The 12757-nt window shown below is 52.1% G+C and overlaps 1 protein-coding gene across 1 annotated transcript in view; it reads left to right on the forward strand.

Annotated features, from left to right (window-relative positions):
• The window catches only part of WNT5B (Wnt family member 5B), a 104781-nt gene extending 93993 nt beyond the window's left edge, over positions 1–10788 (forward strand). The window contains 4 exon segments of the mRNA XM_021092498.1: positions 2892–2915; positions 2918–2995; positions 2998–3182; positions 9514–10788. Coding sequence (XP_020948157.1) covers positions 2892–2915; positions 2918–2995; positions 2998–3182; positions 9514–9972 — 746 coding nt within the window. The 3' untranslated portion in view covers positions 9973–10788.

The raw sequence follows: 12757 nt of genomic DNA on the forward strand, positions 1-12757 counted from the left end.
GAGTCAATGTCTGATGTTGGCCAGATCCTTTTCACGTAATTTTACTGCATGAAGGCCAAAGAGTGAGGCTTTACTTTATGGAAGAAGGGGTGTCCGGAAGAGAAAATCCATGGGGTGCAGGGTTGTGTGGGGAAGTGACCATTCTCTGCGCCCTTTTCTGTTGCACATGGACCCTTAGACTTGCCTTGTTTTCACCGTCCCCTTGTGCAGCTTCCCTGCAGGCTCATGCTGCCTGGGAAGCTGTCCTCCCTCCTCCGTTGGGCCCAGGGCGCTCTGGCAAGCCCTCTGGTGAGTCCTCCTGTGACTTCCAGATTCCTCCCTACTCTGAGCCAATGCAGGCCATCCACCACCAGAGGGAAGCAGAGAGTCCCAAAGGGTGCCAGGCTCCCCTCACCTGGAGGTGGGGAGGCGGAGGGTACCCACTGGGTAGCTGGGCAGCTGTGGGGTAGAGGGCGTGATGTTGTCCAGCTGTCTCCCTGCTGGGGGAAGATACAAGGTCTCTCAGGATCTCCATGGCTGCTGGTTTATTAGCCTTTACCCCTCTGAATTATTTCACACGTAGAGATGCCCCCATGTTGCATATCCACTTGAAGCCCATAGTTATCTGCTGCTAGCTAAGAGCAGCTTGAGGTCTGTCCTTAGGCTTACCAGAGCCCCAGAGAGATACTGAGCGATTCACAGGGACAGTCTGGGATCCAGCCACATGACAGGCTAGGACCGAGCACATGCTGTCTGCAGTCTCATGCTCAGCTGCGATTCTGAGAGGGGTGACTCAGTTCTGAAAAGTGTGTTTGCTAAAGAACAGTGGAAGAAATCAGACATGTGTCGCTTGGAAAAGAGATAACACAAAAGGCATATTTGTTGTTTTCAAATACTGAAGAGCTGTCAAATGGAAAAGGGATTAGCTCCAGCAGAGGGAAGTTGTAGGGAGGCCTATTTCCTCTCACTCTGGGAAAGAACATTCCGGTGATTAGCGTCATTTTAAAGAGATGGAGTGGGTGGCCTCGGGAACCCAACCAGCTTCTCCCAGGAATGTTGTAAAAGCTCACAGCGGTTAGAATGTATATCTGGGCCCAGCTTCAGGTGCTCCTTCCTGTACCAGCATGCCGGGTCAGGGGGTTTCAGCCCCATTGTGAGAAGACTTCTTCCTCAGGCAGACTCCCTGGGGGGTGGGCTCCCTAAGACCCCAAATCGCAGTATGAATTTTTACATTGTAGTCATTTCCTATAAATGGGATCATGCAGTAAGTGGCCTTTTGTGTCTATTCAATACCGATACAAAATGCAACATGGTTCACTTAGCATAATAATTCAAGGTTCATCCATGCTGTCCCCCAGCACTACATTGCTTTTTTTTTTTTTTTGTCTTTTTGCCATTTCTTGGGCCGCTCCAGTGGCATATGGAGGTTCCCAGGCTAGGGGTCGAATCGGAGCTGGAGCCACCGGCCTACGCCAGAGCCACAGCAACGAGGGATCCGAGCCATGTCTGCAACCCACACCACAGCTCACGGCAACGCCGGATCGTCAACCCACTGAGCAAGGGCAGGGATCGAACCCGCAACCTCATGGTTCCTAGTCGGATTCATTAACCACTGCGCCACGACGGGAACTCCTACATTGCTTTTTAATAGCTGAATAATATTCCATTGCATGGATAATGCACCTTTTGTTTCCCCATTCATCTGCTGATGGATAATAGGGGTTGTCTCCATTTTTTGGCTATTGTGAGCAATGCTGCAGTGAACATTTATGTACACATGTTTGGGTGGACATATGTTTTTGTTTATCTTGGATATATTCTTAGGAGTGGAATGGCTGGGTCATCTGGTGAGTCTGAGTTTAAACTTTTGAGGAGCTGCCAGACTCTTTTCTGCACATGAGGCTTCCAGTTTTTCCATATCCTCGTCAACTTGTTATCTGTTGCCTTTCTGGTTACAGCTATCCTTTTGGTGTGACGTGGTATCCCATCATTTTGATTTGCATTTCTCTGGTGGCTGAATATTATTATTATTATTATTATTTGTCTTTTTGCCTTCTCTAGGGCGCTCCCGTGGCATATGGAAGTTCCCAGGCTAGGGGTCAAATCGGAGCTGCAGCCGCCAGCCTACACCAGAGCCACAGCAACACAGGATCCAAGCCGCATCTGCAACCTACACCACAGCTCACCACAACGCTGGATCCTTAACCCACTGAGCAAGGCCAGGGATCGAACCCGCAAGTTCATGGTTCCTAGTCGGATACGTGAACCACTGAGCCACGACGGGAACTCCCTGAATATTATTTTTTAATCAACATTTTATTGAAGTAGAATATGCATCATATGAATTTTTAAGTGGTTCAGTGCAGAAGTCCACAGTTTGGATTTTACCAGAAATGATCTGAGTATTTAGAGAGACTGTGCTGAGTGTCCAAGGAGGACGCTGTGGGGATGGGAGGCAGCGTGGCAGACAGAGGAAGATGGCTTCAAGGATCCTGGACATGGTAATTCTAGTTCATTTCTACTCCTGGTCTCCGCCACTGCAGCTAGACAACGGCAGCAGTAGAAAAGACAGATGTGTGACTCAGGGGGGATGAGAAGCCCCATCTGTGAGGGAGAGAAGTTTTCAAAGATAGGCACACCGTTGATCCCACGAGTACGCCCCAGTCTCTTTCCCTCCATCCCATACGTTCCACAAATGCACCAGTGCCCCCTCTCCCCTCCAGCTGGCTTCCCAGGAAGCCGCTGGTCACGTAAACTTCTCTGCAAGAGATGTGGTGGAGGCAGGGGCTGCAGGGACTGTCACAGGGCAGTTCCCCACCACGGGGGCTGCGGCGGCAGTGACACCGCCCCTTCCGGGTGGGGCCTGGCGGGGTCGGGACAAGGGGGAAGGGCCTCACCTGCCCCTGTCGCAGGGAGCCGGGAGACGGCCTTCACCTACGCGTGAGCGCTGCCGGGGTTGTGAACGCCATCAGCCGCGCCTGCCGCGAGGGCGAGCTGTCCACGTGCGGCTGCAGCCGGGCGCACGGCCCAAGGACCTGCCGCGGGACTGGCTGTGGGGCGGCTGCGGGGACAACGTGGAGTACGGCTACCGCTTCGCCAAGGAGTTTGTGGACGCCCGCGAGCGGGAGAAGAACTTTGCCAAGGGGTCGGAGGAGCAGGGCCGCGTGCTCATGAACCTGCAGAACAACGAGGCAGGCCGAAGGGTAAGCGGACCCCCTCGCCCGCCCTTCGCGTTGCCGGGCCGCCGCCCCCGCTCCCCACACACCTGGAGGGCAGACATGGCCCCCCTCACCTGGACTTTGGACGCCACCCCCCACAGGCACACCTGGACTGGGGACCCCGCCCCTGCACAGAGCTAGACCATGGGTGTTTCTGGGCTGCGCAGTAGTGGCTGGTCCAGGAAGGGGGTGGGTCTGATGGCAGAGATTCTTAACTCCCACATTGTTGAACTCATCCCCAACTTCAAAAGGCTCCATTTTTCAAAAGCACACGCAGTGGTCACTGTTTAGCCTTACTCATTTCTACACAGGACAGCTGTCCCTATAGGACTTAGGTGTAGAATTCTTGACTGCCCCTCCTTTGAATTAATTTGAACAGATAGGATGGTTTTAAGTTTATTTTTTATTTATTTTTTGGTCTTTTTGTCTTTTAGGGCCGCCCCCTCAACATATGGAGGTTCCCAGGCCAGGGGTCCAATAGAAACTGTAGCTGCTGGCCTGTGCCAGAGCCACAGCGACGTGGAAGCCAAGCCGCGTCTGCAACCTACACTGCAGCTCACGGCAATGCCGGATCCTTAACCTGCTGAGCAAGGCCAGGGATGGAACCCGAATCCTCATGGATGCTAGTCGGGTTCGCTAACTGCTGAGCCACGATGGGAACTCCTGGATGATTGTAAGTTTAGACCATCAGATCTGTCTAGGGTTTATGATCTGTTAGAGGCTCAGGTAAAGCTGACTTTTAAGAGCTTCCATCATGCATATTCAGAAACCCCGTCCAAAAGCACACTCCAGTGCTGCGGCAAACACACTTCTGTGCTTTAACAGAAGTGGAGGTGTGAAAGACACCATCCTTTGAAGGCTACGTCTCAAGAGTCTTCTGAGCCTTACTTTCAGTGGAAACTGAAGCATAGGTTTTGTTGGGAGCTGGGTTTACTGTCTGTGCAGGGGGTACCTGGGCAAGGCTCTGGGCTTCCTGCATGTGTGCTGGAGAGCCTGTGCCTCCTCTGCCTGCACCTTGCTCAGGAAGCCTCCATCTCTGAGCACATGGTCTGCTGCTCCTCTTTCCTGGCTCGGCCTCTGCTACAGACTGGAGGGCTGGGTCAGCCAGAAGCTCTGTCGTTTGCTGTTCAGGTATTCACTGTTGCTGTGCGTCCAGCTCTCCCTGGAGAGAGGTCTGAAGCCAGAGTGTTGGCTGGCGGGAGGCCCTCCCAGTGTAGGGCTGAGGCTGCGGACCTCTCAGGAAAATACACAGACCTTTCTCTGGGAGTGCTGTCTACACGCAGGTCTCTGTCAAGCCTGAGCTTGGGCCCAGCAAGGTGATCTGGTGAGGCCAAAGATGAGCTAACAAGGAAACAGCAGTTTCTGGAGGAAAAAGAACTTCAGAAATTGAATATTGATTTGTTGCTGATTTCACAACAGGATATGGATATGCTTCCTAAGAGCATTTATATATTAGTTTTAAAAATTAACATGAGTTTCATAAGAATACATAGCAAACAAAGGGAATTGGAAGTGCCTCCTCTATGACTCAGGATCCTGAGCTGTTGGTAGGACATGGTGCCTGTGCATAAATGACACCATCACTAGTGTAACATCAAATTGGAATTATAAACAGTTATTGCCTAGGGTCTTCCTTGCAGAGCCCATGTCCAGAAGCTAGTTTTTTTGGGGGGGCGGGAGCATGCCTGCAAGATGTGGAAGTTCCCTGGCAAGGGATCCAACCTGCACCACAGCCAACTGAGCTGCAGAAGTGACAACACTGCATCTTTAACCTGCTGAGCCACCAAGGAACTCCCCAGAGGCTAGTTTTGTCTAGACAGATATGGGTGTTAAACTGCGGTGTGTCAGGAGTTCAGGCTTCACTCCCATCTGCGGCTGTTGTCCTCTAAACCAGGGCAGAAGGGCCAAGCTCTTGGACCACCTTCCGCTCTGAGGGTGAAGCTGCCCAGTCTCCGAGGACTTCCTCTCTGTTTGCTGGCCTGGGTGTCTGACCATGAGAGAGATTGATTTTAAAAAAACGACAACAACAACAGAAAGGTTAAGGTCTTTTTTTTGTCTTTTTCTAGGGCGCACTTGCAGCATATGGAGGTTCCCAGGCTAGGGGTCGAATCGGAGCTGGAGCGCCGGCCTACGCCACAGCCACAGCAACTTGGGATCCGAGCCAAGTCTGCAACCTACACCATAGCTCACGGCAACGCCGGATCCTTAACCCACTGAGCAAGGCCAGGGACCAAACCCGCAACCTCATGGTTCCTAGTTGGATTCATTAACCACTGAGCCACGACAGGAACTCCAAGGTTAAGGTCCTCATCTTATCTCCTGAATGCCTGAATTCTATCCATTTTTCCACATCCCAGTTCAAATGCCAGGTACTCCTAAACTCTTTCCCATCTCCCGTGGTCCCTGGTCTCTGTGACTGAAGCCAGTGGAGCCTTTTTGACTTTGCTCAAGGTGATGTTGCCTCGTCCAAGCCATACTGGCCGTGGCCCTGCAGTCGGGGTGCTGTGACCCTCTGTGCTTTTGGCAGGGGTGGGTGCACATGACTGCAGGAAAAAGCTCCTGTGGCAAGAGGTCAAATGCAGGGAGGCTGTCCTTTCTCCAGAGCTGTCCTGGGGGCCCTGTGGCAGAGGCGGAGGTGACCAGGCATTCGTGGGGAGGGTCTGTGTCAGTCACATCTTGACTCCACTTCTGCTGGCTCCACATGTCGTCACCCTTCACTGTTTGTTTGCTTTTTCCAGCCTTATCTCACTGCACCTTCCACCCTGCCTGACTTCCTCTGTCTGCTCCCCTCTCCTCCCCGCAGCCCTTTATCTCTCCCTGGACTCCATCTGCTGCAGGGGGGCATTTCTGTCCCTCTCTATTTCTCATCCCCTCTGCAAGGAACAGGCCCCCCATCAATCACCCCCAACCTCGTGACACCTACACAGAAAATTCCTCAGGAAGGACAGAGTGGTGGCAGGGATTGAAAATTCCCTGGACTGGTATTTTACAACTAGATCATCTTAAAAAGAATATCTAGGACCTGGCATCTTGCCCACAGAGTAGATCTTGGGCATACTTTGCAAAAACTTTCTCTTGGCCTTTGAGAGCCTCCGGCGACCCCATGTGACATACTGAGGGCAAGAGCAGTGGGTTGACGCTGCCTTGTCACTCAAGGGCCTCTACGCACTTTCCAGATAAAAGCTGCCTCAGCCTTGGGACATGTCTGCCAGTTAGCAAGCTCCCTCACACAGTTAGTTAGCTATGCAAGAGGCCCAAGTGGCTCTGTGAGGTGGCAAAATGTAGAACTAAGAACAGTTTTCAAGCCTTCTATTGGCTTTTCACTTAGCAGAAAGGGCCAAAAAATGGACCCCCCCCACTTCTCTTGCAAGAGGGGGGAGTATATATATAATAGCATTCGTAAAATATTTAAAATACAAATATTAGAAGTTGCCTCGTGGAGTTCCCGTCGTGGCACAGTGGTTAAGGAATCCGACTAGGAACCATGAGGTTGTGGGTTTGATCCCTGGCCTTGCTCAGTGGGTTAAGGATCCAGCGTTGCCATGAGCTGTGGTGTAGGTCGCAGACTCGGCTTGGATCCTGTGTTGCTGTGGCTCTGGTGTAGGCTGGTGGCTACAGCTCCGATTCGACCCCTAGCCTGGGAACCTCCATATGCCACTGAAGCTGCCCTAGAAAAGGCAAAAAAAGACAAAAAAAAAAAAAAAAAAAAAGTTGCCTTGTGCTGCGGCAGGTTAAAGATCTGGTGTTGTTTCTGGGGTGGCATGGGTTCAATCCCTGGCCCAGAAACTTCCGTGTGCCACGGGTGTGACCCAAACCAACCAACCAACCATAAATACAAATATTACTGCCTCTGCAGTGTCTTTCTTCCTAGAGGGAGCAGAGAATGAACGTCTAAGGAGTGAGGGTCAGAGAGGCTTCCGTCCTGGATTTGTTTTACTGAAATTCCTGTCCGCCCCCAAATCCCCTTAAGTGTTTACTCCCCGTGAAGATGCTTCTCCGGCCTCCACTCACTTACCGGCAGGTACACAGTTTTAGGCCCTTAATGTTTCCTCCCTCTTCCAGCAGCGCCAGATGCCTGACATCTCGACAATCCATCTAAACCGAGGACCATTTCCAAGGAATGTCAGGCTCCAGCTCAGACCGGGGGGATTTGTGCCAGAGGGTAATTACAGGCCCTGTCTTTGAAGTGCCTGTTGGAATGGGGTGTCTTTCCTTTATGCCTTGAGCCTGGAGCTGCCAGCCAAGCGCTGGTGGCTTTAACCTTGGGGAGGGGCCCACCTGCCCTCTCCACCCTAATCCGTTTTTAAGCCCCAAGGTTGGAGGGCAGAAGCAACTCCCTCCTGGGTGGCCCTGCACAGTGTCCTGCACCTCTGGAGAGGGGTGATTTCTCCACCCTGAAAGAGTAGGAATCATTCCGTACAGAAAGAAATCAGGAAGAGTTTTGACAGTGGTAACGCGAGCTGATGCTGGTGAAGCTGTTTCTTGCACCTGCAGTGGTCTCTGCCGCGGTGCCGGATAAAGACACAATCTGGGGACTCTTGAAAAGAAAGCCGAGAGAAGCCCTTGACAAATGAGTCCTGCCTCCGTTGGTGACAATAGCTGTGGCATAAGAAAACGTTCTGGGTGCGCCTGCATCTTTATCCTGCCATCTGCACTTCTGGGCCTGCTGCCAGGGCTCCTCCACACAATGCATCCGTATGCTTTTGCTGAAAAGCACTTTGTAAGCAGCTTTCTGGTCCATTCCTGCTTTTCCATTTGGACTTGGGACAGCCCACGCCGGGTTCCCTCCCCCCCATTGTTGTGGTTCAGTGACTTCTGGGTGGATTTGTTTTCCAAAGCACCCCGCACCTCTCAAATCACCACCCCCTCCTGTAACGTGGGCCCAATGACCTGCTCTCCCATTGTAGGAGCCCCGCCCCTCTCTTCCCCACCTGCCACCATCACAGCCTCTCAGGGGCTGTCTTGTCACAAACGTGCTGCAGTTCACCAGGGAAGCTCCTGATGGCTCTGCGGGGCTAATGACCAACTGTTAACACAGAAAGAGGGGCCGTTTAATTCTTAGGGGACTTGGCAGGATTGAGGAGAGCTTTTGGCTCACCAGGGCCAGGCCAGCAGTCTCTGTTACAGGCTCGTGACACAACTGGGTTCTTTCTTCTGACCTGGGCTCCTTGTCATGTAAAAGCTGGACTCCTTTTGTAGGGTTTTATTTGTTTGAGAGTTTGATCAAGGTAGATCTATCCTGGGAGTTCCTGTTGTGGCTCAGCAGTAACGGTAGTATTCATGAGGACACAGGTTTGACCCCTGGCCCTGCTCAGTGGGTTAAGAATCCAGCAGTGCCATGAGCTATGGTGTAGGTCGAAGACGAGTCTCCCATCCAGTGTGGCTGTGGCTGTGGTGTAGACTGGCAGCTGTGGCTCTGATTTGACCTGTGGCCTGGGAACTTCCATATGCCATGGGTGCGGAACAAAAGACCAAAAAAAAAAAAAAAAAAAAAGGTAGGAGTTCCCGTCGTGGCTCAGTGGTTAACGAATCTGACTAGGAACCACGAGGTTTTGGGTTTGATCCCTGGCCTTGCTCAGTAGGTTAGGGATCTGGCGTTGCTGTGAGCTGTGGTGTGGGTCGCAGACGCGGCTCAGATCCCGAGTTGCTGTGGCTGTGGTGTAGGCCGGTGGCTACAGCTCTGATTCGACCCCCAGCCTGGGAACCTCTATATGCCGCAGGTGTGGCCCTAGAAAAGGCAAAAAGTCCAAAAAAAAAAAAAAAAGGTAGACATATCCCTTTTTTTTTGCTGGTAAAGATGACACATTTATTGTAACAGATTTCAAGTAATAAGAAATGGGGGAGTTCCCTTTGGCTCAGCAGGGTAAAGACCCAATGTTGTCTCTGAGTTCAATCCCTGGCCTAGATCAGTGGGTTAAGGATCCCATGTCGCCACAAGCTGCGGTGTAGGTGGCAGATGCAGCTCGAATCTGGCATTGCTGTGGTGGTGCTGTAGGCCTCAGCTACAGATCTGATTCAACCCTGGCCTGGGAACTTCCCAATGCTGCAGGTGCAGCCCTAAAAAGACAAAAATAAGGAAGAAATGGGTAATGTAGAAGAGCAGGTGCCACCCTGGTAGCTGATCAGACAAGGGCTTCGCCTCCCAGCAGTTTTCCATATGCTCTTCCTTTTATCTGCTTTCAACCTGGAAAGACCTTTGGATACATTTCGAAAACTGCATCTCCACACACGCGCCCAGCCCTCGCCTGCCCTCGGCCTCTCCCAGCATCTCCGGCACGGATGCCCCTTCTCATCCTCTCCTCTCTCCTCCCTGCAGGCTGTGTATAAGATGGCAGACGTAGCCTGCAAATGCCATGGCGTTTCGGGGTCCTGCAGCCTCAAGACCTGCTGGCTGCAGCTGGCTGAGTTCCGCAAGGTGGGGGACCAGCTGAAGGAGAAGTATGACAGCGCAGCCGCCATGCGCATCACCCGCAGGGGCAAGTTGGAGCTGGTCAACAGCCGCTTCAACCAGCCCACCCCCGAGGACCTGGTCTACGTGGACCCCAGCCCGGACTACTGCCTGCGCAACGAGAGCACAGGCTCGCTGGGCACGCAGGGCCGCCTGTGCAACAAGACATCGGAGGGCATGGACGGCTGCGCGCTCATGTGCTGCGGCCGTGGCTATGACCAGTTCAAGAGCGTGCAGGTGGAGCGCTGCCACTGCAAGTTCCACTGGTGCTGCTTCGTCAGGTGCAAGAAGTGCACGGAAGTTGTGGACCAGTTTGTCTGCAAGTAGCTGGGGCCCCAGTCCTGGCTCCCTCTGCTCCGCCTCACAGAAGTCTATATTATATAAATCTATATAAATCTATTTTATATTTGTATAAATAAACGGATGGATGGTAAATAATTAGAAGAAGAAAATGGAGAGGAAAAGCTTATTTAAATGACACTGGAGGTGGTGGAGGATAGGACTTGGCTGGTTCTCTGCTCCCAGTGGGTGGGCAAAGCGCTTTGTGCCTCCCTCTGGTGGCGACTCTCAAGTGTAGGGATGTGGGACTGTCCACTGTCTGCCCTCCAGGGCCTAGAGGGGAGAGGTGGTGGTTGGATGGAGAACTTGATTTTGTCTGGAGTCTTTGCCAGGTGGGGCTGCCGTGCCAGCCCAGCCCCATGCCAGGCAGCCCTGTGGAAGGTGGCAGGAACACAGCGTCACGCCTGGTGTTCACATACTTGCCAAATCCACAGTCACGGGAAAGGAGACAGGCCCTACGCCATCTCCAACCTGGGGACCACGGAGGGATAGCTCCTACCCAGATTCTGGGCCTGTCCTTCCCGTGAGAATGGCTCTTCCTCTACAGCTACAGCTCCTGCCCAGGGCTCTGTGCACCAGGAGGGAGAGGTTCTACCTGATGGGTCAGCAAGAATGCGGACTAAATGCTGGTGCCCGAGCTGTGGAGAGCCAGGTGGTGGCCAGCCAGAAGCATTGCACTGTTACACAGGGAACCGAGACTGACACTGCTCCGTGTCTCCCCACAAGGGAGGCTGGGTCAGGCTGAGTCAGGTCTCTGCTCCAGATGTAGTTTCCCTCTATCATTAAACATCCTCCACAGAAGTGTCTCTCTTGCCTTATTTGGATGCTCGACTGTTTGTCATGGGTCTCTTTCTATGTTCCTTCTGCTCCTTCAACCTCTGCTACATGGTGCACACACGGAAGAGGACAAGGAAATTGAGACTTGGAGTTCCCGTCATGATGCAGTGGAAACGAATCCGATTAGAAACCATGAGGTTGCGGGTTCGATCCCTGGCCTCGCTCAGTGGCTTAAGGCTCTGGTGTTGCCGTGAACTGTGGTGTAGGTCAAAGATATGGCGAAGATCTGGCATGGCGGTGGCTGGCAGCCGCAGCTCTGATTCAGCCACTAGCCTGGGAACTTTCACATGCTGCGGGTGCAGCCCTAAAAAGACAAAAAAAAAAAAAAAAAAAAAACGAAAACCTGCCCCACACCAAGGGATATCCACCATAGGGCTGTTTTGCCGGCAGCTATTGAACACATGGTTATGCAGACTCCTGTGGCTGACATTTTCAAGAGGAGCGGTCCATGAGAGAGTGTGTTTAACCCAACTGGCCCACAAAGATCAAAACCTTGTCCTTGGCTTTAGTTGCTAGCATTTAACCAATAAACCAGCCAGTCACACAAATCAACCCTGATGATAAGGGTTTTGAAACACTGCCTGGCTTCATTATTTCCCTTGTCTACATCGCTGGTCTGGGGAACCCAACATTTACTTATATTAGGTGCTCAAAGTGCATTTGAGCTGAGACCCTGCTCATCCTTAGAAACTAGGAAATTAGTTGAGAGTGACTTGTCTGAAATTCCCAAAAGTGACCCACAGTGTTCCTGCTGTGGTGCAGTGGGTTAAGAATCTGACTGCAGGGAGTTCTCTTTGTGGCTCAGTGGATTAAGAATCCGACGAGTATCCATGAGGATTCAGGTTCCATCCCTGGCCTTGCTCAGTGGGTTAAGGATCCCATGTTGCCATGAGCTGCAGTGTAGGTCACAGACATGGCTCAATTTGGCATTGCTGTGGCTCTGGTGTAGGCTGGCAGCTGCAACTCTGATTCCACCCCTGGCCTGGGAACTTCCATATGCTGCAGGTATGGCCCTAAAAGAAAAAAAAAAAAAAAGAAGAAGAAGAATCTGCCTCAGTTTGGTCACTGCAGAGGCTTGGGTTCCATCTCTAGTCTGGCGCAGTGGGTTAAGGATCCAGCATTGCCACAGCATTGTGGTGCAGTCACGGCTGTGGCTCAGATTCAATCCCTGGCCCAGGAACTTCCATATGTGGCCATGGGGAAAAAAAAAATGACCCCATGTTCACGGAGGGAGATGGGTCATCCCTGTTGTATTGGGGTGTTCCTGCAGAGTCATGGCAAGGGAATGGGGCAAATAATCAGGATTTTTTTTTACCTGGGGAGCAAGTTTCACCTGTGTGATTGTTGCAGCCATGACAACTAGGTCTCAAAATTATTTACTTTTCAAAATAGGTCGGATTAGAGTTATTGTCACATGCTTGTTGGATCCTGGCGAATTGGCAGCTGCCTATGCAGTGGTCACCGAGGCACAGGAAAATGGGTGGAGAAGATGGAGACGGACCTAAAAAAAACACTTCTACTCAGAACCATAGAATATTTGAGCAGGAAGAGAGCATGCCACACAGATCCCCAGCACCTGGGTGTCCAGATAAGCCCTTCAGATCTCAGACCTCAGTGTGCTGTGAAAATACAGAGCCCTGGACCAGCAACGCCATGGATTTTTATTCCATTGGTCTGGGGTGGAGCTGGGACCACTATCTGCACCCCCAATGAGGACCTGAGGGGATCCTACACTGGTGGTTCTCCTCTGGAACTACAGTCATCGAAAGCTAGCCCAAGACCCACAGGGAGAGGGCAGCTGGGCCCTAATTCCCAGCCCAACCCCCGGCAACGCTGTGCAGAATCCCTGCACCTGAAAAGTGTTAACACGGAGTCTGACTGAATTGGATATAATGACAGGACCCAGCAGTGCAAACCACCCCGGGGAGCCCTTTTT

The sequence above is a fragment of the Sus scrofa genome, chromosome 5, assembly GCF_000003025.6.
Source record: "Sus scrofa isolate TJ Tabasco breed Duroc chromosome 5, Sscrofa11.1, whole genome shotgun sequence".
Classification (NCBI taxonomy): Eukaryota; Metazoa; Chordata; class Mammalia; order Artiodactyla; family Suidae; genus Sus; species Sus scrofa.